The sequence below is a fragment of the Sebastes fasciatus genome, chromosome 16, assembly GCF_043250625.1.
Source record: "Sebastes fasciatus isolate fSebFas1 chromosome 16, fSebFas1.pri, whole genome shotgun sequence".
NCBI classification, from domain to species: Eukaryota; Metazoa; Chordata; class Actinopteri; order Perciformes; family Sebastidae; genus Sebastes; species Sebastes fasciatus.
The window spans coordinates 17,167,535-17,189,099 of record NC_133810.1 but is presented as its reverse complement, the minus strand read 5'-3'; the positions used below and the strand labels follow the sequence as shown (position 1 = coordinate 17,189,099).

Sequence of the window (21,565 nt, the reverse complement as noted above, 5' to 3'; positions counted from 1 at the left end):
TTTTACTGTCAGCTTGACAGAGAGAATGCATTCAGGGAGAGTTATTCTTATGTAATTACTCTCAAATCAAGAAAAAAACAAATCTTTTTGTCTTTACGTGTATACTTTTAGGAGTTTGGAACTCCCTCCTGCAGTAGTGAGTGATTGCTGTGCCCCAGGTCCTGTTCCTCATGGGTTGACAGAAAGTGGGGATAAATGCATTCAGGGAGAGTCATCATTTATCCCTATGTAATTACTCTGAAATCAAGGTGCTGAAATATCTGTACTCAGGCTGACGGAAGAGAAAAGCCCCTGAAGGACTGTCTGAAACGTACGCAGCTTGGAAATGAAGAGATGGAGAAGAGAGGCAAATCAGAGACAGAAACGCAAAATGAAGAGATGAGAGTGGATGAAAGTCGATACAAGGTCAAGCAGTTTTAAAAGAGATGGTCTAATGAGCAGTCAGATACAATGATTAATCAGCAGACAGTGATGAAGAGTGGAGTGGAGAAGGGTGGAGAAAGTGTGTGGAGGCTACTTTCTGTGAGTCATATAGTTATTTCAACTACATGCAGTGGTGGACTTTGAAAAAAATAAAAAAGGGCACCAGCTGAATGCGGTGGGGTACCAGCGCACAGAAAGTTTTCTAGCATGTAGGGCAGCCTATATGGTACTGCATCGTATTTTCTCAATTCTAAGGACACCTTACAGGGCACTTCATCAGGCTTTCTCCACTGAAAGGGCACCCTAGAGGGCACTGCATCACAATTTCTCAACTGAAAGGGCACCTAATCATGTTTTCTCCACTGGAAGGACATCCTAGAATTCACTTCATCACATTTTCTCCACTGGAAGGGCACCGTAAAGGGCACTTCATCACGTTTTCTCTTCTGAAAGGGCACCTTAGAGGGCACTTCATCACATTTTCTCCCCTGGAAGGGCACGCTAGAGGGCACTTCATCACGTTTTCTCCACTGGAAGGACACCCTAGAAGGCACTTCATCACATTTTCTCCACTGGAAGGGCACCCTAAAGGGCACTTCATCATGTTTTCTCTGCTGAAAGGGCACCCTAGAGGGCACTTCATCACGCTTTTTCCACTGAAAGGGCATCTCATCACGTTTTTTCCACTGAAAGGGCACCTCATCATGTTTTCTCCACTGGAAGGACACCCTAGAAGGCACTTCATCAAACTTTCTCTACTGGAAGGGCCACCTAGAGGGCACTTCATCCCGTTTTCTCTACTGGAGGGCCACCTAGAGGGCACTTCATCCCGTTTTCTCTACTGGAGGGACACCCTAGAGGGCACTTCATTATGTTTTCTCTACTGGAGGGACACCCTAGAGGGCACTTCATCATGTTTTCTCCACTGGAAGGGCATCCTAGAGGGCAATTCATCACGTTTTGTCTACTGGAGGGACACTCTAGAGGGCACTTCATCATGTTTTCTCCACTGGAAGGGCATCCTAGAGGGCACTTCATCATGTTTTGTCTACTGGAGGGACACTCTAGAGGGCACTTCATCATGTTTTCTCCACTGGAAGGACACCCTAGAGGGCAATTCATCACATTTTCTCCACTGGAAGGACACCCTAGAGGGCAATTCATCATGTTTTCTCCACTGGAAGGGCACCCTAGAGAGCACTTTATCATGTTTTTTTCTGCATCAGAATGATTTGCGCTATATCAGATATCATAGATTGTCAGTGCCACAGTAATGAAATAAATTAAATTTAAATGTATTGTCTGGAATCATCAAAACTTAATCATTGCATTTATTTAGTGCTGTTTTGCCAGCGTCGAGTGGGAACATCTGCTGCTGAAAGTGTGTATGTTTCTGAATGTGTGCAATTGGGTACAATGACTTATTACTTTAGTTTATACTAAAATGTTGTTGAAATTCCTCTCTGCATTAGCCGCCCTTTCATCTTCTAAACATCCGCATTGAAAATTCTCTCTTTTCATTTTTCCTGCAGTAATTCTCTCAGCCAGGAGTCTTCTCACCCTCCCTTTCTGCCAAATGAGAAGTTTAGTTAACACATCCAGCACTAATCTCAGGACCATTATGAGCATTGCAGGGATGAAAGAATAGTAAGAGAGCGGAGCAGAAAGCACAGAGGGCTTTTGCTTCTTCTCCACTGTGCTGTCCGTTGATGAGGGGGTTTGAGGATGTTTGAGTAGATCATTAAGGAGAAAATAAATCCTAAATTCTCTCTCTTCTTCTTCTTCTTCTTCTCTTCCACTTGCAATTGAAGACAGCAGTTTGCGAGCAACATCTCACACATCTTTCCAATTCAACATTCATCTTTAACACTCTTCTAAGCTATACACGTACTCAAGTGTTTGTGACTATGACAGGAAATGAATATTTAAGCATTGAGCCGCAGGTGTAGGAGCCGCAGCCATTTCTTGAGTCTTCTTGAGCGCATCATTTATTTACCAGTTTGAGGCTTCAAAGTGGGTTTAAATATCATCATTTTCTCTCTGTGTTCTCTTTAATCAGGCACATCATCTCCTCCACCCCCTTCCCTCAACTTTAGTCTCCATCCGCTTTGCTCTAAAGGTGCTGTGGGGGGAGTATAAGTCTCTGAAAGCATGTTTCTGTTTCTCCCTGGTTGCAGCTCAGGGTGTGCTACTTTCTTAAATCCTCAATACGAGTCCAATTCCTGCTCCCAGGAGGGGGAGAAGTTGTCAGGAGTGGGACAATCTTTGAGATACATGTATGCAAAGCGGGAGGAGATGTGTGTGTGTGTGTGTGTGTGTGTGTGTGTGTGTCGACATGTGAGCTAAAGTCCTGATACAGTTTCCTGGACAGGATGTGTAACTATATGGCTCCCAGTGATTAGACTTTGATGTTACCTTGAGTGATAGATGAGAGGAGGAGGGTTTGGAGGAGAGGAAAGGTGATGTTGCTGACACTGCAGTTTGAGACAACTTTCTTCTCCATACTTTCTTAAAAAAAGTCTTTGCCACTATTCTATCTGCACAAAAAAAACAACTGCTTCACTTAAAAGCTGGGAAGAGTATAAACTGGAAAGGCGGCAGCCGAAGGGGAAGCATGAAACGGGTAATGTCAATTTTTATTCTAATGCATGAAGGAGGCAGTTGGAGGTCACTGCAGTATTCACAAGTGCGGGTTAACACCTGAGACAAACACATCCGCGCGCCGTAATCAAGTCAGATCGTCGCCACATACAGAAAGCTCCTGCCAGAGGAGAAAATACTCTCACTGACACACATGCTCACATGGATCATCCTGCACATGCACACAAAGCACATTAACCGGTATGGGTGGTAATATTTTCTTCTCTCTATACAGTAAATAACTGTCCACACATGTGTCAGAGCTTTTTTTGGTCCATTTGTGTTCAACCGCCCCTGGCAACAGAGGCAGTTATTTACTTGATTTGGTCTTATATTAGTGATTGATGGTAAGAATGGCCGGTGCACACACTTGTTATTCCTCCTCTGCTGGAGGAGGAATAATGCACTCTGCTCGCACAAAGCATACAGAGTGTCTAAACTGAAATTACCTCAGTGAATCCTGATCCCCGGTTAGAGATAAGTATAATTAGTTATCCACAGTAGTCTTTTTTTTTGCAGCTTTGTACATGTGTGCTTGTATCACAGCATTAATCTTCTGTCTTCAAAGGATGCTATTACCTGAGAGCACTGGGATGTATGAAGAGCTAATTCCAAAATTAGATTTCTGTCTTTAGAGGAAAATGGACTCCCTCTATTATAAAAACATGATTGCATTCATGAAAAGCACATGGTTTTTTCTATGATTCATATGTAGACATTCTCTAAGGGCTGAAATGTTTGTTTTAAAAACAGATGGATGCATTAATGGAAGTCCTCAGTGAAAGGTGGAAGGTGTAGATCCTCTTGTCCTTCCATTACAGCGCTTCTTTTGTTTTTTTCATTCCCATTCCATCTTCATTACCTCTTGACACGCACACTGTGTATTTAATAAGCCGGGTTATTCAACCCTGATGTTTGTTCCATCAGTGCAAATGAAACCTTGGCTTCTATAACTTTGCTTTTATAGTTACTGTATCCTGCGGGGGCAATTTAAAGTGGCATCGCTCCTGCTGCACTCAAAGGAGAAAGATACACTCTGCTCCCTTTCACCACGGTCCCCTGCACACACACAACAACAACCAAACAAATACGTCGCACACAAATTAAATTGCTTTCCTTATACAAATAATCACCTGGAAACTTTTCACATAGTGAAAGCTTCCTCTTTGAGCCATAAGAGGAGTGACTTGATGAGCCTTATGGACCTTTGAGAAGCAGAATTGATGTCATCGATATTCTTGTTTCAGATACTGGATCAGGAAATGTCATTGTATTTCATTAGCATTTATACATGAGTGAACTATGAGCGCACCTTGGTCATAAATAAGACACAGCTTTTTTGCTTACAAGGGGCTATAGTGCCCCCAAGTGGTTTTTAGATTAATTTCGTGCTTTTGTTTGGTTGAAGCACTAAAGAACAACCAGTCCAAGGTTGTGTGTCTCATTTGAACTCTGAGTGATTCCTTATGGGACCGAAGCCAGGCCACTTTTATCTTTCCAACTTGGTTTGAACTGATGAGATTGCCTAACTGTTGCTGATCTTCATCCAGCTTCTTTAACACTATCAGGTCCTCAGAGCACAAGTATTAATGGATTCTGAATGTTAGAATTAAGAAATAGGGACCACTCAAAGTAAAACATGTATGGGGTATTCATTTTTCAAAGACATATATCCAAGAACCAAAGCCATACAAGTTTTGGGGGATCTATTTGGCAGAAATGGAAAATAATATCATCAATATAATAGGGTTTGGATCAGATTTAACTATAGCCTGTGATTGATCCCTGTATCTAAAGCCATGTGAAAATAAAAGTTGTGGGTTCTCAAATAATTGGATCCAACTCCCATCTGTGTGTTAACTCTGCCCTATTACTGAACTGAATTTGTATACTTCAAATGCTCTGAAGAGGGCTCTGTGCCTTCCCTGCGTAAGCGTATGTCTATTGTGATGTGAGACAATTAAACAAGTGAAATGATAGTATTTTGTCTTGATTTAGAAATCTGAGATGTGCTACCCTATCACATTTGGGTCTAGCACTCCACCGTGAAACCCACTGTTGTAGCGCAACCTCCTTTACCAAAACAGGAATATAATATCTATACGTGTGTTTTCCTTAGTGTGTTATCTCCTGAAAATAACAATCGTTGTGTTTTCGTTACCTTAGAATGAGGCGTTTATATTTACATAGGAAGTGGGTCAACTTCACAGAGCAGGCCGCCATGTTGGTTACAATCTGCAACCTCACCGCTAGATGCCGCCAAATCCTACACACTGCACCTTTAAGAGCTCAGGCTATGGGAAGCTCGAGGTACGAGTCATTAAGTTATCATAGTGGAAAAATGCTAATTAACCATGGACATTTAACATTGCATAACTTGTATCAACTCAGTACTGCAAAAGACAGGCCCTCTAATATGAACTTGGTCGTGACTAGAAGGTAACTCTCTCGCGAGATGGTTAAGGTTAGGAAATGACCTTGATTATTGCACGTCTTTGTTGAATACTCAGTTCTGATTGGTCAATCATGGCGTTCTACGGTCTGTTATTTCTTTATAGTAGACTGTTGCCATGTATAACAGACCGTTGCTATGGGCACAGTCCTGATGTCGGAATCTGGTGGACCGTTTTTGTGTCAAATTATTGATTTCTTAAGTAAGTAGCTGTGAAATAAGCGGGATAATGTACAGCTAGTGGGTAATTTTTGTGAAATAAACCACTTCAGGGCGTCTGGTGCCCCATCGCCCTGTCAGGGTTTATTTCACAACAATGACCGTCTCTGTACATTGTTGTACTCTGTACATTATCCCTAACATAGTTAAGGTTAGGCATTGACCTTGAATAGAAAAGGTTGTCGGGCAGCGAGTCTTGCACATTTTCGCAATTTGCGGATTACCTTCTAGACACAGAGGATTTTTTATATATTATATCTAGATTAGTTGTACATCCATGAGCACATAGAGTACATTCCCAGAATTTCCATCATCACTACTCACTTGTTTCGAGCATACCCCGACCTTTACTGCATTTACACTTCAGGTTGCTGAAGTAAAAACGTCATCAAGTAAATGTTAACCACCATAGCTTTGTCAGTAGCAAATGATTGGTATTCCTTACCAATGATTGGTATTGGTACTCCTTACTACATAATAATAGAATAAGAGTATGTTTTCTGCTCTAATGATGAATGTGTGAATGTGTTATGGAGACAAAAAGGGGGCTCTGGGACTTTATAACTGAAATGCTACCATTAATGGGAAGATATTTATCTCCAATTATCGTTTTAATGGCAAAGGGTCACCTCCATGTTAATTAATCACAACATATCACTCCAGCTTCATCAGTGGTGACACTTTAATTTCAGCAGTTATTATCGCTACAGCAGCGCACACTACACTGTGTCAAGTAATGGCTCTGTAATGACCCCCACTAACTGCAGCTCATGTCTGGCATTTATTAAAGGAACTGAATGCTGTCGTAGTCCAGAATGCATATTATCTATTCCTATCAGGGGAGACATATGCTCCCTCTCAACTCTTCCGTTGTCCGTAATGTGTATAACATGCCACCATACATAGCAATCAGGTGCAATTTCAGAGGTGTATGCATTTGGATCTTTCATCTTCTCCGGACTATTTTTCAAAAAGCTGTCATCAGGTAAGTAGGTAAGTGAGAGGAATAGGGATAATGAGGGGTGAATGACAGTGAGCTCAAATGAAAGGAGACCATTTTTGACAAAAAGGAATTTGTGACAAGAGTTGTGGGAAGGTCATAGAAAGTCTTCCAACAGTTTCCATTGGTATCTATCTATCTATCTATCTATCTATCTATCTATCTATCTATCTATCTATCTATCTATCTATCTATCAATATATCTATTTATCTATCTATCTGTCTATCTGTCTGTCTGTATCTTCTTAAACATAAACTGATGACCACAGACCCTAAAAAGAAGCGTAGATAGCCCATACAACAACACATACGTATATGCCTAATGTGGATGCAAAATGTGTTTTATTCTTTTAACTCAAGTCAGTAGGCTACATCCATGGCCAAATAGACACTTTGCTGTCCTACAAACAGGGACAATCAGAAAAACTTAAAGGTCTAGGGTTACTTAACACCATATGCAAAAACTAAGGTTAAGACTGTTTTATGGATATTCATGACGGATGTCATCCCATCGTGGCAATTTAATATATAACAAGGGGACACGCTGCGTAGCCTGTCATGGTAGGCTTCACTGACATGGCTGTCAAAGTCAACCCCATATGTTATTACAGTGTCATCAATAATTCCCTTGACCTTGAGTGCAATAGTAGGGATGCACCGATCCGACTTTTTCAGTCCCGATACCGATACCGATAAACCTGGGCTTTGGGTATCGCCGATGCAGAGTACCGATCCAATACCAGTGTTTAATTAATAAGCTGTATGCCTCACTGTGTGGAAGTGACAGGGATCATTCTTTTATGTGTAAGGCAACATCAGGCTCGACTTTGCTTTCCTAACTTTGTAAAACAAAATGTAGCAAATTAATATGTAGATATAAATTTACTGAACTGTTCTTTATTATTAAAATAATAAATCGTGCACCAGCAACTAGGCAAAAAATCTTAAAAATTAAAAGGAATTACAATTCAAGTGTAAACCTTTTTAATGCAGCGACATATTGGTCAAAACTTAAACAGGAATTCAAATTCCAGTATATAATGAATAAAGTATATAATTGAATTGAGTGGATCGGCCCCATTATCACCGATACCTGATCCAGCTATTTGAGTCAGTCCCGGCCTGATATCCGATCCGGTATCGGTGCATCCCTATATACAATAGTTGAGTTGTGAAGGTTCATGAGAATATAGTGTGATTTTACACTGTAACATCCTCTGTGTTATGAGTTGTCACAATGATCAGACAGAAATGCAGAACACATACATTTCAGTGGTCAGGCTTACATGTGGCAAACAAACCACAGAAGACTTGTCATGTAGACGGGATATTAATAATTCCCTCATTGTAATCTCAAATAAAACACCAGTTGACATCATATTGAAAGCTTTATTAAGATATATTGCACTGTCCAAAGCTCTCATGAGGGTCCAGAGTAGTTTATTTTTGCATTTCTAGTTACATTTAAATGTATAAATGAAACAGGAAACCAAATTATAAACTTATGCAAACAGAAAACATGATGTATGTTGATGGGCTTTGGAAAACACTTAAAGGTCCCATATTATAAAAAACGTTAGATTTTCATATTCTTTTATTATAAAGCAGGCTTAAGTCCTTTATAAATACTGTGAAAGTATCGAAACACTCAATCCACAGGGAAATACACACAGCCCGTATTCAGAAACTCTGCATTTGAAACAAGCTGTCAGGATTTCTGTCCATTTGTGATGTCACAAATATACAATATTTAGACCCTTTACACAGATTTAAACGTAAAAATTCTAAATGTGTCCCAGTTTATTCCTGGTTGCAGTGTACGTGAATGTCATCAGCGGACCGGAAGTACACATGGACCCAAGCTGTTGCCTAGCAACACAATTATGTTGCAATTCCGTTGCAATTCTGTCGAAATGTTCTAAAACGGAGCGTTTCAGACAGAGGGTAAATACAGGCATATTCAGGCCGATAGTATGAGGAAAATAAAGGGTTTTTGATCATAACAGCATGTAAACATGTTCTAGTAGAAACACAAAATACAAGTATGAACCTGAAAAGGAGCACGATATGGGACCTTTAATAAACATAAATGTTTGAAAAACCAGCACAATTCCATAATTATCCTCATATTTGATGTCACAATAAATGATGTTCTAATTCATCATTTTACATCACTTTCTGTGTGTTTTGCAATTATTTGATTTCTTCATTTATTTTTAATTTTTTAATTTTTTAATTTTTTTTAATTTCAAAATAATAGTATACATAGTAACAGCAGAAAACATTAAAAACATTTAGATACAAAAGAAGCATAGCGAAAACAAAGAGCTGTGCCAAACATAAAAGGACCACAGAAATGAAACATAACCAACATAAAATAAAAAAAACACAATAAAAAAATAAAATAACAAAAAAATAATACAAAAAGACCACGCGAGAGTATGACAATAATTTCACTTAAAAACTTTAAAGATATCGCATACATTCATTGTTTTCATTGCTTTTTTGTTTTGTGAGGAAGAAATTGTTGACAGATATAATTCCATTTCTTACAATTATTTTTTTTTTGGTAAATTTACACTTGTGAATGTGGAACTTCGTGAGAATTCAAATTAAATTAATAAGAAAAAATGCATTACTGTCTTTGTCACTGTAATCATAGCAACCAAATATAATATTTCTATAGTACAGTGCAAAATATGAGAAAATGTTAACCAGTATAAAATTATTGACATCTTTCCACAATTCACATGTATATTTCCAGGACCAAAATAAATGAGCAACTACATCTATGTCACTCTTTAACTTTCGTAAGAAATGTTTCACTGGATAGAATCTGTGGATCAATGACACCTCTTTTACCTTATTTGTTAGAAGGAACTCTTGCGGTAAGGACCAAACTTTCTCCCAGTCAATATCACTAACAAAATGTATTTATTCATGTATACCCGTGTTGACCAGGTGGGGGCAGTGTCACGCCGGTGACGCATGTTGTTCAGCATCTAATTCTGAAGACGACGAAGAAGAAGAAGCGCACTATCTGACAGAAAATGGCCGACCGGCGGTGTGGGGATCATCTCCTTCTGCTCCAAGAAGCACACATTTAAACTGTCCTACGTTATACCAGCCACTGTTGCATCGTATAGCAGAGAACAACATCATGTTTAAAAAGGCGAAACGAGCTAACTTTCGACGGAGGAATGAGTCGGACGAGGACGATCCGGAGGAGAGTCGGCAGCAGCAGCAGCAGCAGCAGCAGCAGCCGCTGGCGCCGCTCTCTTTCGGGCCTGCGGTGGAGGAGATCCCGTTCATGGAGACCTCCAGTTCTAGCTCCAGCGTTACCGCAGCAACTAGCAGCACGGAGAGCTACCACAGCAACGGCTTCCAGGCGCTCGGTAACAGTATACGAGCTGTCAAGAAGGAAAAGAAAGTGAAAGAAGCAGCTGTCGTTGCAGCAGCGGTGCCAACTGGACCCACTAAAGCCAGTCTGCTGAGTTTCGACGAAGATGACGGTGAGCTAGCAAGCGATGCTAACGTGAGCTAGCCGGCTAACGTTAGCTTAAGAAAAGCGTGTTGTCGTGACAACTTTAAGCGTTAATGTTGCTGCTTAGGCAACGAAATCGTATTTATAATTGTATAAACCATCATAAATAGCTAGTAAAGTAACGCTACCAGCTTAACCTGGATGATGATGTGCATGGTTAACTTGACTCTCTCACTTTGTGACCTGTTTGTCAACAGAAGGACCCGAGGTGTTCAGAGTGAAGAAGTCCAATCACAGCAAGAAGATTGTCAAACAGCTGAAGAAGGAATACAAAGAGGATCTGGAGAAGTCTGGAGTCAAACAGGAGTTCAGATCAGGTGGGATATATCCCACTTATCCATGCAATGCACTGTCTGTCATCTCTGCTATCATATCAGCAATATGAGAATACTACCTACTTGCTGACTTTGCAGCCACACAACGTTTTGTCAACAAATACGAGACAGCATAAAAGCTGAATGCAGGCATATCACTTATAGTTTTGCTTAAATGCACGTAAACTGTAACAACACACCATATTATCTTAGTAAATACTCAGAACCGTGAGTGTAAAATGTCACATGTTGTACCTCAAGATGGGGTTAGATCTTTGAGGAAAAGGCGATCAGCAATTTACATTTGCAATAAAGTTAATGCCACTTTCGGTGGAAGTTATGAATACTTGGATTCTAGCAAAAACAATCTTCATATTGCTTTACCATCTTTAGAGAAGATGGTATATCAGAATTATCAGCAAGCAATTTTCCCCAAATATTATCTGCAGATATACTGGCATTTATGTCAAGGTCTGTGCATGCTCAATACTTCACAGACATAGAGCATCCTACCTGAAATACCCTTAATATTCCATATATACTAATGCTATTGGGGTATCTGAATGGGCTGGACTGTCCTGTAACATGAAGCATAGTGCCCGCCAAATGGTTATAATGTAAATGTAATGTTTGTTTGTAATAGGGCTGAGCCGAATGCTTCGAAACTTTGATCGTTGCCATGGTAATCAACTTCCAAATCAGTGTTCGAATACTTTGTTTTTTTTATACACAAGTATCATCTATGTAATACTATATAAATCCCCCAAATAGCCCATGAAATAAAGAATAATCCCACAACATTATTAATTATTCATATTCAACATTAATTATTATTAGTTATTCTCAGATGGATATCGCTGTTTGGTGTGTGTAGAGGTGTGTGTACAGTAGTGCAGGGGCACTGTCCCGTAGCTTCGAATAGCTTTGAATATTTCTCATCTAAGCTTCAAACCCTAAAAAATGGCATTTGGGACAGCTCTTGTTTGTAAGATCTGTCGTCCACTTGGCTTATCTTTCTCTGCATCCGGTTTTCCTAGATGCTGCACCTCAGCCTCTGGTTACCATCAAAGAGGAAGTTACTAGCAGAGCGGGTAGTGAACACGGGGAGGAAGAAATGGAGGTGGACAGTGCTGATGAGCAGGACGAAGAGGCGAAGGGTCAAGGTGGCCAGGCACAAGGTCAAGTCTCCAGGAGCAACAACACTGGAGCGACGTTCAACACGCTTTCCTCCCTCGGCAGCTTGAAGCCAGGTAGCACACACACACACACACACACACACACACACACACACACACACACACACACACACACACACACACACACACACACACACTCACACTCACTCACTCCAATTTAAATTCTTGTTAATGTTTCAACCAACATTACTGGCACAACCAGTCTAACACTCATATGAGCACGGGCCAACTCCTGGTCTTGTTGATAGATCTGTACTTTTCCAGAGTGTTATATAATAGATAATATCACTGACTTTGTTTTTCATAAAACAATTTTTATACCTGAAATACTTTTGGGTATTTGTACACACAATTGCACAGATCAAGACCTGTTTCTCTCTTACGATAGGGGAGATTCCCGATGCTGCATTCATCCATGCTGCGAGAAAACGCCGGCAATTGGCTAGAGAGCTGGGGGGTGAAGCCCCTCTTGTAGAGACAGAGACTCCCAAGAAACGCATGGCACGAGAAGACCAAGATGTCAGCGACGACGAAGACGAGGAAGAGAAGAGGATCCGCTTCAGCGGAGTCAAAAACAAAACCCAGAGACAAAAGATTGCAGAGGAGATAGGTACCCTAAGAAAATGGTGCACTGATGATATACCACTGTTTTCAATCGGGCTTCTCTAAGACATGAATGTCTCCTTCACATGTACAGGTATTGAGGGTAGTGATGACGAGGCGCTGGATACAAGTCAGCAGGATGAGGAGGTGAACCGTTGGGAGCAGGAGCAGATTAGGAAAGGAATCAGCATACCCCAGGTAAACTATACTAAATCTCTCAACTTCTAAATAATGCTTTTCTCTGTTTTACATCATTGTATATTGGTTCGTTTTGTTGGTTGGACAACATAAGCAATTTTAAAAGTTGTGATGGGCAGTTTTCACAATTTTCTGACACATTATAGACTACGATTAATCCCAAAAAATGATCCATCTCTACAACAGCAGTTAGTCGTCGTATTAAGCAATATGTGTTTTCCTTGTTTCTAATGACTTAGGTCCAAAGCAGCCAGCCAGAGGACAACACAGTCTACTACCAGAACAGCTACGAGAGCCAACCCTACGGCTCCTCCTACAGCATGCCTTTCAACTACAGCACCATGGCCCCACTGGCGGCCAAGGCAACTGGCCGAGCAGACAACGGCTCTGTTCACTACGGGACTTCTATTAGTGATCTAACCCCGGTATCCATTGATCTGGTAAAGAAACGCCTGCAGGATAGGTAGGTTCAGTGGAAGACTGCATCTCATATCAGTCTTCAGCTCAGCTGCTGCCATCTTTGTGTGCTGTGGTCCTGAAGACCCAGAAAAGGGTCTGAAGGGGGGTTACATCAGTCCCCCCTAATTACGACTACAAAGGAGTGTTTTATTATAGCTCAGTTTTCATGACGTCTCTGTGTTTATTTGATGGGTGCACTTTGAAGCTGCTTAGTGTATATAACTGTACGTGAGATTAGACTAGCTTTGTTTGTCCTCAGCCCCGTCTAAGTCATCATTGCCGTCTTTTTGCTGCATGTCGTGTGTCTGCAGGCTCGGCCAGATGCGCACAGGCCACGACGCAAACGCCAGGCGCAACAAACAGATCGAAGAAGACCTGGCTGCCTCCGAGAGCGCCATACAGCAGCTTGAGGGTTCGTCCAATGACAATGCAGATCAATATAAATTCTTGCAAGAGATGCGAGGGTATGTTGGAGACTTGCTTGAGTGTTTCAGTGAAAAGGTAAGGGAGAATTTATCTGCTGTTCGATTAGCTGTTTTCTGTTTTGTGTCTGTGTGACCTGACCTCTGACATCACTTAATGTGGGATTGAAATAGAAATCCATATTGTTGAACATTTATGGAGAGTCATAAAAAGCCTAGTTTTTAGTTAATGTTTTAGATACTATTATTGACGCTAGTTAACAGTGCTGACAAGCCAATGTGACAGCAAATTAGTCACTTGGAGCACACTCCGTGTATGTCCCAGTTGCTGCACAACGGCTCTCATTTGAGTCGAATGTAACTTATCTATTATCTAAGCGACACACTTTTACGAATGTGTTTTGGTATAGAAAGAAAATGCTTTTACTTCATAATGAATCTGATTGTTTTAGAATGAATTTATACCAGGGCTGTCAAAGTTAATGCAGTAATAACGCAAATTTGTTTTAACGCCACTAATTTCTTTAAAGCTTTAACGCAACTTGAGATTTTTAATTAACTCTTAAAAATCGACCCGTCAGGCCTGGCCGTTATTCAGTCTCTATTCAGAAAAACTGTCTTGGGAATGAAAATGACGAGTCTCCTTTTTACAGACATGCCCACTTTATGATAATCACAAGCAGTTTTGGGCAAGTCATAGTCAAGTCAGCACACTGACACACTGACAGCTGTTGTTGCCTGTTGGGCTGCAGTTTGCCATGTTATTATTTGAGCAATCTTTTAATGCTAAATGCAGTACCTGTGAGGGTTTCTGGACAATATTTGCCATTGTTTTGTGTTGTTAATTGATTTCCAATAATAAATATATATACATACATTTGCATAAAGCAAGCATATTTGCTCACTCCCATGTTGATAAGAGTATTAAGTACTTGACAAATCTCCCTTTAAGATCCATTTTGAACAGATAAAAAAAGTGCAATTCATTTGTGATTAATCGCGATTAACTATGGACAATCATGAGATTAATCACAATTAAATAGTTTAAGCAATTGACAGCCCTAATTTATACTAGTGACTGCATACAGAAAGTAAACAAATATATCATAAGATGAGTTGCAGCTGTAAGAGAACTCAGGATAGTGGCGTAGCCGATCCTGACAAAGGATGAATCCAGTTTGTTAAAACATAATGAAATGATGTCTCTTGGCACAAGCTATATTTTGTACATCTATAGCTACCTACAGTACTAAATGCATGTCCAAACAAAATAATTCAGTCTTGATCCTGCAGCAGCTGCATGGAACAAAGAGAGAACTGGCCTGCCAGCTGCCAATATGTGTTTTCTCAACCACACTAATGTCTGTTTGAACCCTAATAGGTGATGGAAACAGGACACTTAACCAACCATTATCAGTATGACTTAGTATGGAGTGAATACAGTGTAAACATCAAGACTGGAACTGTAAATTGTCAATGTTGGGTAAAAACCTTCAGCTCTACAATTTAGTGGTTTTAATGCATTTAACTTCACAAGGCATTTAACTACGCCTTTTAACTTGGTTTGTCATTGTTTTCAACCCATTGGCTGAACAAAAGTCCATCAAGCTTTCCTTCAAGGAAATATGACATTTTTAGAGATGCCAAGTTTTTCACCCGACACTAGCGACATGTCGGTTCCAGTGTTATATTGCCCGTCATGCTCCTCTTGTCCCTCCAGCAAGACATCCCTGTGACTCGGAGCCACGCTTTTTGTTTTGGTCAGAGGTCACAGAAGGCATCATATCTTTCAGGTTCCTGCTGTCCTGGAGCTGGAGGCTGCCATGCACCAGTTACTAAGGCAACGGGCCTCACGACTTGTCCAGAGAAGACAGGATGATATTAAAGATGAATCGTCGGAGTTTGCAAGCCTTTCAAGTCAGTCCATCTTGAAGGTTTTTATGATTTATTTGAACGGCCTCGTTAGTTCTCTGTGTGTGTGAGAGTGTGTTTGTGTGTGTGTGCGCTGTTCACATTCTTGTTTCCCACAATCCCCTTCTATGTTTCCCTCATGAGTGTGATTTAAGGTTAATTGAGGTGTGATTTTGAGTGAGTGAGTGAGTGAGTGAGCGAGCATGTACGTAAATGAGAACTGTTTTATTGGAGGAGTTGTTTCGGCTACTCTTTACTGGCCGACTCTCACAGTCAGCTGGTTGTAATTCAACTCCAGCAACTAAGTAAAAAAAAAAAAAAGATCTTTTGGTGACTTGTCATCTGTCACTGTAACATGTAGGAAGTTGCAGCAAGGTAAGTGACTAGAAAATGAATGATACCAAAATTATTTGTCACAAATATGCTGTCTTATTGCTGTGGTACCTTTTTATATATCAGGAAGTTTAGTCAATATTAATATATATATATATAATATGTATATAATAATATATTTTAACTTGTTTCATATGTTTAAAACAATCCTTTTGCATATCACTTAACTATTTATTTTTAAGCATTTTTGGATTATTCTAAATTTGAGTACTCTTTATGTTTAAGTCCCAGAATAAGAATGAGGTTATGGGTTGTCTCAGCTTTTCATCGCTGGTTCTAACATGCCTCCTGTCTCTTGCAGGTAAAGCCGTCATGGCTCCCAATCTGGACTCGTTTGGTCGAGACCGCGCAGCATACCAAGAGAACAGTCGCCAGAGGAGGATAGCGGAAAGAGAAGCACGACGGTACGAAGCTCAATCGTACTCTAAAGACACGTTTCCAGGATTTGTAGGCTGGATTGTCCCTGTAGGCTATGCTTTTATGCTTGCCTCAGGCCACGAAATGCCATCTGAGCTTAGCTTTCTGTGCTTTTAGTTGCAAAGATACAGCCTTGATTGTAGCCTGGTTTATAAAGCATAAGTTTGCCATGCAAGTGATCCTAATTTCTGACTTTTAGGGACAAATTTTTCGTTCCAAGCTGGTTTATCATACATCCTGTCCTGGGTTTTAATTGTCTGCCTTTGTGCTTGTGCGTCTGGTGCAGAACTCGGCGGCGACAAGCTAGAGAGCAGAATGGAAAGCGGGCTGAGCATAAAGAAGGCTTATCATCCGATGATGAGGAGACCTCTACTGACATCACCGGCTTCAACATAGAGAGAGGTACATCATTAAATTGCTGCAAAAGAATATCGACCGTAACGAGGAGTAGCAGCGACGCAAACATAACACACATCAGACATTCTGTAGCTTCATGCCTAACTAAAGCCGTTTCGTCCCGTCCAGATCGTATCATCAGGGAATGCAAGAAAGTATTTGAGGACGTGGTGGAGGACTTTCATTCTCTCGACTGCATCAAATCCCATTTTGAAGTGTGGAGGAGAGAGTATGCCGACTGCTACAGAGACGCTTACATAGGCCTCTGTCTGCCCAAGCTCTTTAACCCTTTAGTCCGTCTGCAGCTGATTACATGGAACCCTCTCGAGGTACGGCGTGTGTGTGTGTGCTTTTAGTGTAACATTTTTCTTTTTGAAATGGGAGGGGGTAAACTCTGAAATCCACTTTTTTTTTTTTTTTTCCTGCCCAGGCTCAGTGTGCAAATTTCGAGTACATGCTCTGGTTCGAGTCGCTGCTGTTCTACGGCTTTGAGGAGCACAGCACGTTGCAGAGAGGAGACGGGGATATCAGCTTGCTGCCTGCTATTGTGGAGAAGGTCATCCTCTCCAAACTGACAGGTGGAGTAACCAAACGCAGCTGCACCCAGCATACTAAGACTTTCTTGGCATAACAATGCAAGCCAGTAGAAAATACGTCATGTGTATTTATGTATTGGTTTGTGTGTGTGTGTGTGTCAGTGTTGGCAGAGCAAGCGTGGGACCCGCTGTCAAACAGTCAGACCGCCAGGCTGGTGGGCTTCATTCACAGACTAATGAAAGCTTACCCCACTGTGCTGCATGGGGACAACCGATACACACAGGTACTGTCCTCTCTCTTACTACCTACATGAACACAATGTACTTCATCTGAAAGACAAGAGAATATTTGGTCTCTTGTGGCAGGATTATTGTTTTGATTTCCTTTTTTCTTTCTTACTCTATCAGGAGCTTTTGAAAACTATTGTCTTCAGGACCAGGCGGACTCTGGATGAAGATGTCTTCCTTCCACTTTACCCCAAAAGGTATGTTACATAATTGTTAACAATAGAGGACGTCCAGTTTGTATTTCTTCAATCTGTATGAAGAAACTTGACTGATTAAAAGTGTGTTTCTTTTTGCTTTTGTTCAGTGTGTTGGACAACAAGAATAGCGGTCCCTACCTATTCTATCAGAGGCAGTTCTGGTCCTGTGTGAAGGTATGTGCAAAAGTGGAGTAAAGACAGTGTTATTGTTTTTAGATGAATTAATCCATGTACTCATTACGGTGACGGTTATTACACTGACATTATATGCTGTTGTGTTTCTGTCATAGCTGCTGGGCAACATCCTGCAGTGGGATGGTATCTTATCCTCTTCCTGTCTGAGGGATCTGGCGTTGGACAGCACTTTGAATAGATACGTCCTCTCTGCGCTGCAGACCACAGATACGGCGGATGACAATGTCGCGAAGTGCCAGAAGGTAGGAGACGCAGCAATTGTTTTGCAGTTTGATGCTTCATGTGTAAATAGACTAGGGCTGATAATCGATTAGAATATTAATCGTGTTCGTGTTCGGTAGAGTCGATATTATAATTTGAAAAAGGTATGCACATGTTGCATGAGGGCCATTTTATTATATAGAGCAGCCCACACTGTTGGCACATTTTCAAGTATTTGATGCCTGATTCCGTCAGTTTAGTCAACAGTTTCATTACTTTGGTTTTGCATGAAAAACATCAGAGATAATGCTTTTCTGGTATTTTCAAGACAAGACACCATCAGTAGTGCAATGAATGTCGCAACTGAATGTGGACAAGAGGTTCACAGGTTTTGTCTGAGATAAGACCAAATAGATAACACTTTTTACAGACCAATTCTGCATTTACACACCTAATTCTATGTTTCAAAATGATTCCAGAGACATCTTACTATAGTTAATAGTACATGATGTGCCTGTCTAATAAAGATTATTTTTTTTTAGCTGCCTGAGCAGTGGAAACTGGTGCTTGTATTTTCTAATACAAGCCTCTCAGCCCAGGTCAACATGGTTGGCTGTGCTTCACTTCCCTGTGCCTCTTTTACAGCTAGCAGCCTTAACTTGACACACACACACACCTGCTGTGGAGGAGCAGATGGCTCAGTCGGTGGTCGTTTGTGACTCACTAAACTAAACAAGGGTGACACAGAGCCAGTGTTGAACTCCTCCTTGTCATTTCTTGTACCTTTTTTTCAGGTGGTGGAGTGTTTGCCAGTTCAGTGGTTCTCTGGACTGAAGGGCCAGCGCACGTTGCCTCAGTTGGAGCCATTCTGTCGCTACCTCACCCACCTGGCCAACTCATTGCACCGCAGCAGTTTGGGCGGGTCTGATGTGGAACGGCGCAATATCAAGTAAGAGGCTCTGCGTGTGCTGTACAGTTTGTCTGAATTGGGGGAACTTGAATTCAGTTATAGCTCCATCTGTTGGAATAATGTGATCATTACACTTTTTGCCATGGGTTTTGTCCATGCTGCTTCTAATATAACCCATATCTGCCAACAGGGACCAAGTGAAAGAGGTCGTGAAGATGTTGGGCCACATGAACGCCCTGGACCACATCATCACCGTGGCAGCAGAGCATGGGGTCAAAGACATCAAGCTACTTTTGGAAGCCAAGTCGTAGAGGAAGGAGGACATGGCAACTTTTCATTCATCTTTTGTCGTGTTCAGCACATTTTGAAGCCACGGAATCACTGAAGTTGGATTCCTGGGCAAAAAAAAGTGTGCGTAAAATGGATTTAAAATAAAACTTGACAGTTGCTACCTTACCTGAAAAGAGAAGGCAAAGTGTAAATATTGTGAATAATGTATAGAAAGGTGTGCTCATTATGCTCAACGCAAGACTGATGCTGAAATGAGGCCTTGTCGGCTCAAAAAGACCTTTCAGTTATACAGTACTACATGCTGGCAGTATTTTAAATGCATAATTTATTCAGAGTAAACAATTGTTGACATGGGTTATATGTTTGGCAAATGTCTGATCTCTAAATGGACACAATATTCAACCTGGCTATCTGTTTATTTCTCTCACTCACTCTAATTTTATGTGCCAAAAGAGCTCGTTGGCCCAAAAGGTAGAAGTTGCACACTGGCAAAGACTGACAACCAACTGGTCTCCCAGTACTCAGTGGCTCAGTTGGCATGTTATTTGATCTCCACTTCACCCTACAAGTTCCTCTGTGTCACCCACGGACTACCCAGATGACCCTACCGCAGCCGAGAGCTTTGTATTCAGATTTGTAAGACTTTTGTTTTAGCATTTTATTTGCCTGTGAATAAAATATTCATTTGAATGATCGCTGTCTTGTTTAAGTGAATACTTATCATTGGATGGTGTTGGTAATTTTTTTTTTTTTTTACATATTCTAACCATAAAGGGGACAATTAGAAATTCAATGATCTTCAATTTAAGAATATATTTTAAAAGTTTTTAAAGGTGTCATTGATAACATTCAGCTACTAGATGTTGCATTCACCCTCCCTCGTTACATTGCATTTACCTTTCTAAAAGCTCTGTGGATGTATTATTTAAAAATAAAACATAAGTCTACATAAAAAATGTTATCAATAAGACCTTTAAGTTTCTGTACATATTCTGACCTTAAAAGGGACAAACAAATGTCCAAAATTTCTTAATCAATTTAAGAAAAGTTTTTAAGGACTCCTCTAGACCGATAAGAGAATCACTATCACTGTTTTTCTGGATATAGGGGAGAGTGGGGTAAAATGAGCCAGTGGGTAAGTTGACCCACCCCCTGTATCTTGGCAACTGTGATTATGTTTTGTCATGTGACCATAAGTTCAGGAAGTACCCATCATTTCTATCTTGCTGTGATGAAGTGAAGCACATGGGAGAAGTAGTAAGTACTTTTTTACACCAAAAACAGTTTTTTCCCTATCAAAGTAAATTTTCTGCATGTCAGGAATAATGAATGTTAGGTCAAAGCAAATTTATCCAGGTCTAAAAAAATATATTATACATGTTGGTGATTTACTAAGGTATAACACCATGTTAATCCCTTCGCTAAAGATTAGCCTGAATTGCTAAACTGGGCCATTTTTTCCAAAATGGTAGCTATGGGGCAAGTTGAGCCACTGGCTCACTAATGTTCTACTATTATTCCGAGCCACTGGTTCAACTTACCCCACCATAAATTAACCAAATTAATTCTCTGATGTATAAAATGGTATTACTGTTGAGTGTTACACAACTTGGTTTGATTTTTTTATGTGTTAACCTTTATAGAAGAGGGAGATAAAGGAAGTTAAAACAGTTGGTTATAGTGGAACAGCAGAGGCAAAGAGGGTCCTCACAGAGGAGGTAGAGAAGGAGCTTGCAGACCATATCAAGAAGCTGGCTGAACAGTTCCACGGCCTTACTCCAAAGAAATGCTGTGAACTGGCATTGGAATTGGCAGAAAGAACAACCTTCCTGTCCCCAACAACTGGAAAGAGCAGGGTTTAGCAGGTAGGCCTAGGTCAAACCAAAGACCAAGACGAAAATCACAGCGTACAGCAGTTCTGAGGAGAGTGTGATGCCATCCCATTTGATGACACTTCTGAGCATGAGAGTTCTAATGATGAGAGAAGTGAATCAGACATCTCAGATCTGTCAGTTGGTGACTGTCATAGTAAACTTTGTATCCAAAGGCAGAAGCTACCATTACATTGGCTTGGTTGAGAGCCTGGAGGGCAACGATAAGTGCAAGATTTCTCAGAAGAATCCGGGGGAACACTTGACGTGAGAAGCCCACCTTTGTATTCAAGGAAAAGGATGAGGCATCTTTTCCACTGAGTGATGTGCTGAAGGAGCTACCTCAACCTCAAAAGGCTGGAGGAACTGCAAGGAGGGAGCAACAGTTCATATTTCACTGCAACCTTGACGACTGGAATATTGTCGAATATTGAATGATATTTTGATTGTTCAATGGTCTTGAAACTCACAGGTGGTTTGTTCTCACAA

The 21,565-nt window shown here is 40.8% G+C and overlaps 1 protein-coding gene across 1 annotated transcript; it reads left to right on the top strand.

Moving 5' to 3' along the window:
- The first annotated feature begins 9,728 nt into the window (after positions 1-9,728).
- paxbp1 (PAX3 and PAX7 binding protein 1) lies at positions 9,729-19,899 on the top strand. Its single transcript, XM_074611342.1, has 18 exons — positions 9,729-10,246; positions 10,476-10,595; positions 11,630-11,842; positions 12,177-12,398; positions 12,486-12,589; positions 12,829-13,052; positions 13,360-13,549; positions 15,264-15,387; positions 16,076-16,178; positions 16,478-16,593; positions 16,717-16,916; positions 17,018-17,165; positions 17,286-17,407; positions 17,532-17,608; positions 17,716-17,782; positions 17,899-18,045; positions 18,799-18,953; positions 19,105-19,899. Exons 1-18 carry the CDS (start codon positions 9,895-9,897, stop codon positions 19,223-19,225), a joined length of 2,805 nt encoding a protein of 934 aa, XP_074467443.1. The 5' UTR covers positions 9,729-9,894; the 3' UTR covers positions 19,226-19,899.
- The last annotated feature ends 1,666 nt before the right edge of the window (positions 19,900-21,565 follow it).

Bases quoted from the DNA above. Each gene is read 5' to 3' on its own strand.
- paxbp1 (XM_074611342.1), top strand. From the start codon at position 9,895: ATGTTTAAAAAGGCGAAACGAGCTAACTTTCGACGGAGGAATGAGTCG. The intron at 10,247-10,475 runs GTGAGCTAGCAA...GTTTGTCAACAG, and splicing joins GAGTTTCGACGAAGATGACG to AAGGACCCGAGGTGTTCAGA. The intron at 17,408-17,531 runs GTACTGTCCTCT...TTACTCTATCAG, and splicing joins GGGACAACCGATACACACAG to GAGCTTTTGAAAACTATTGT.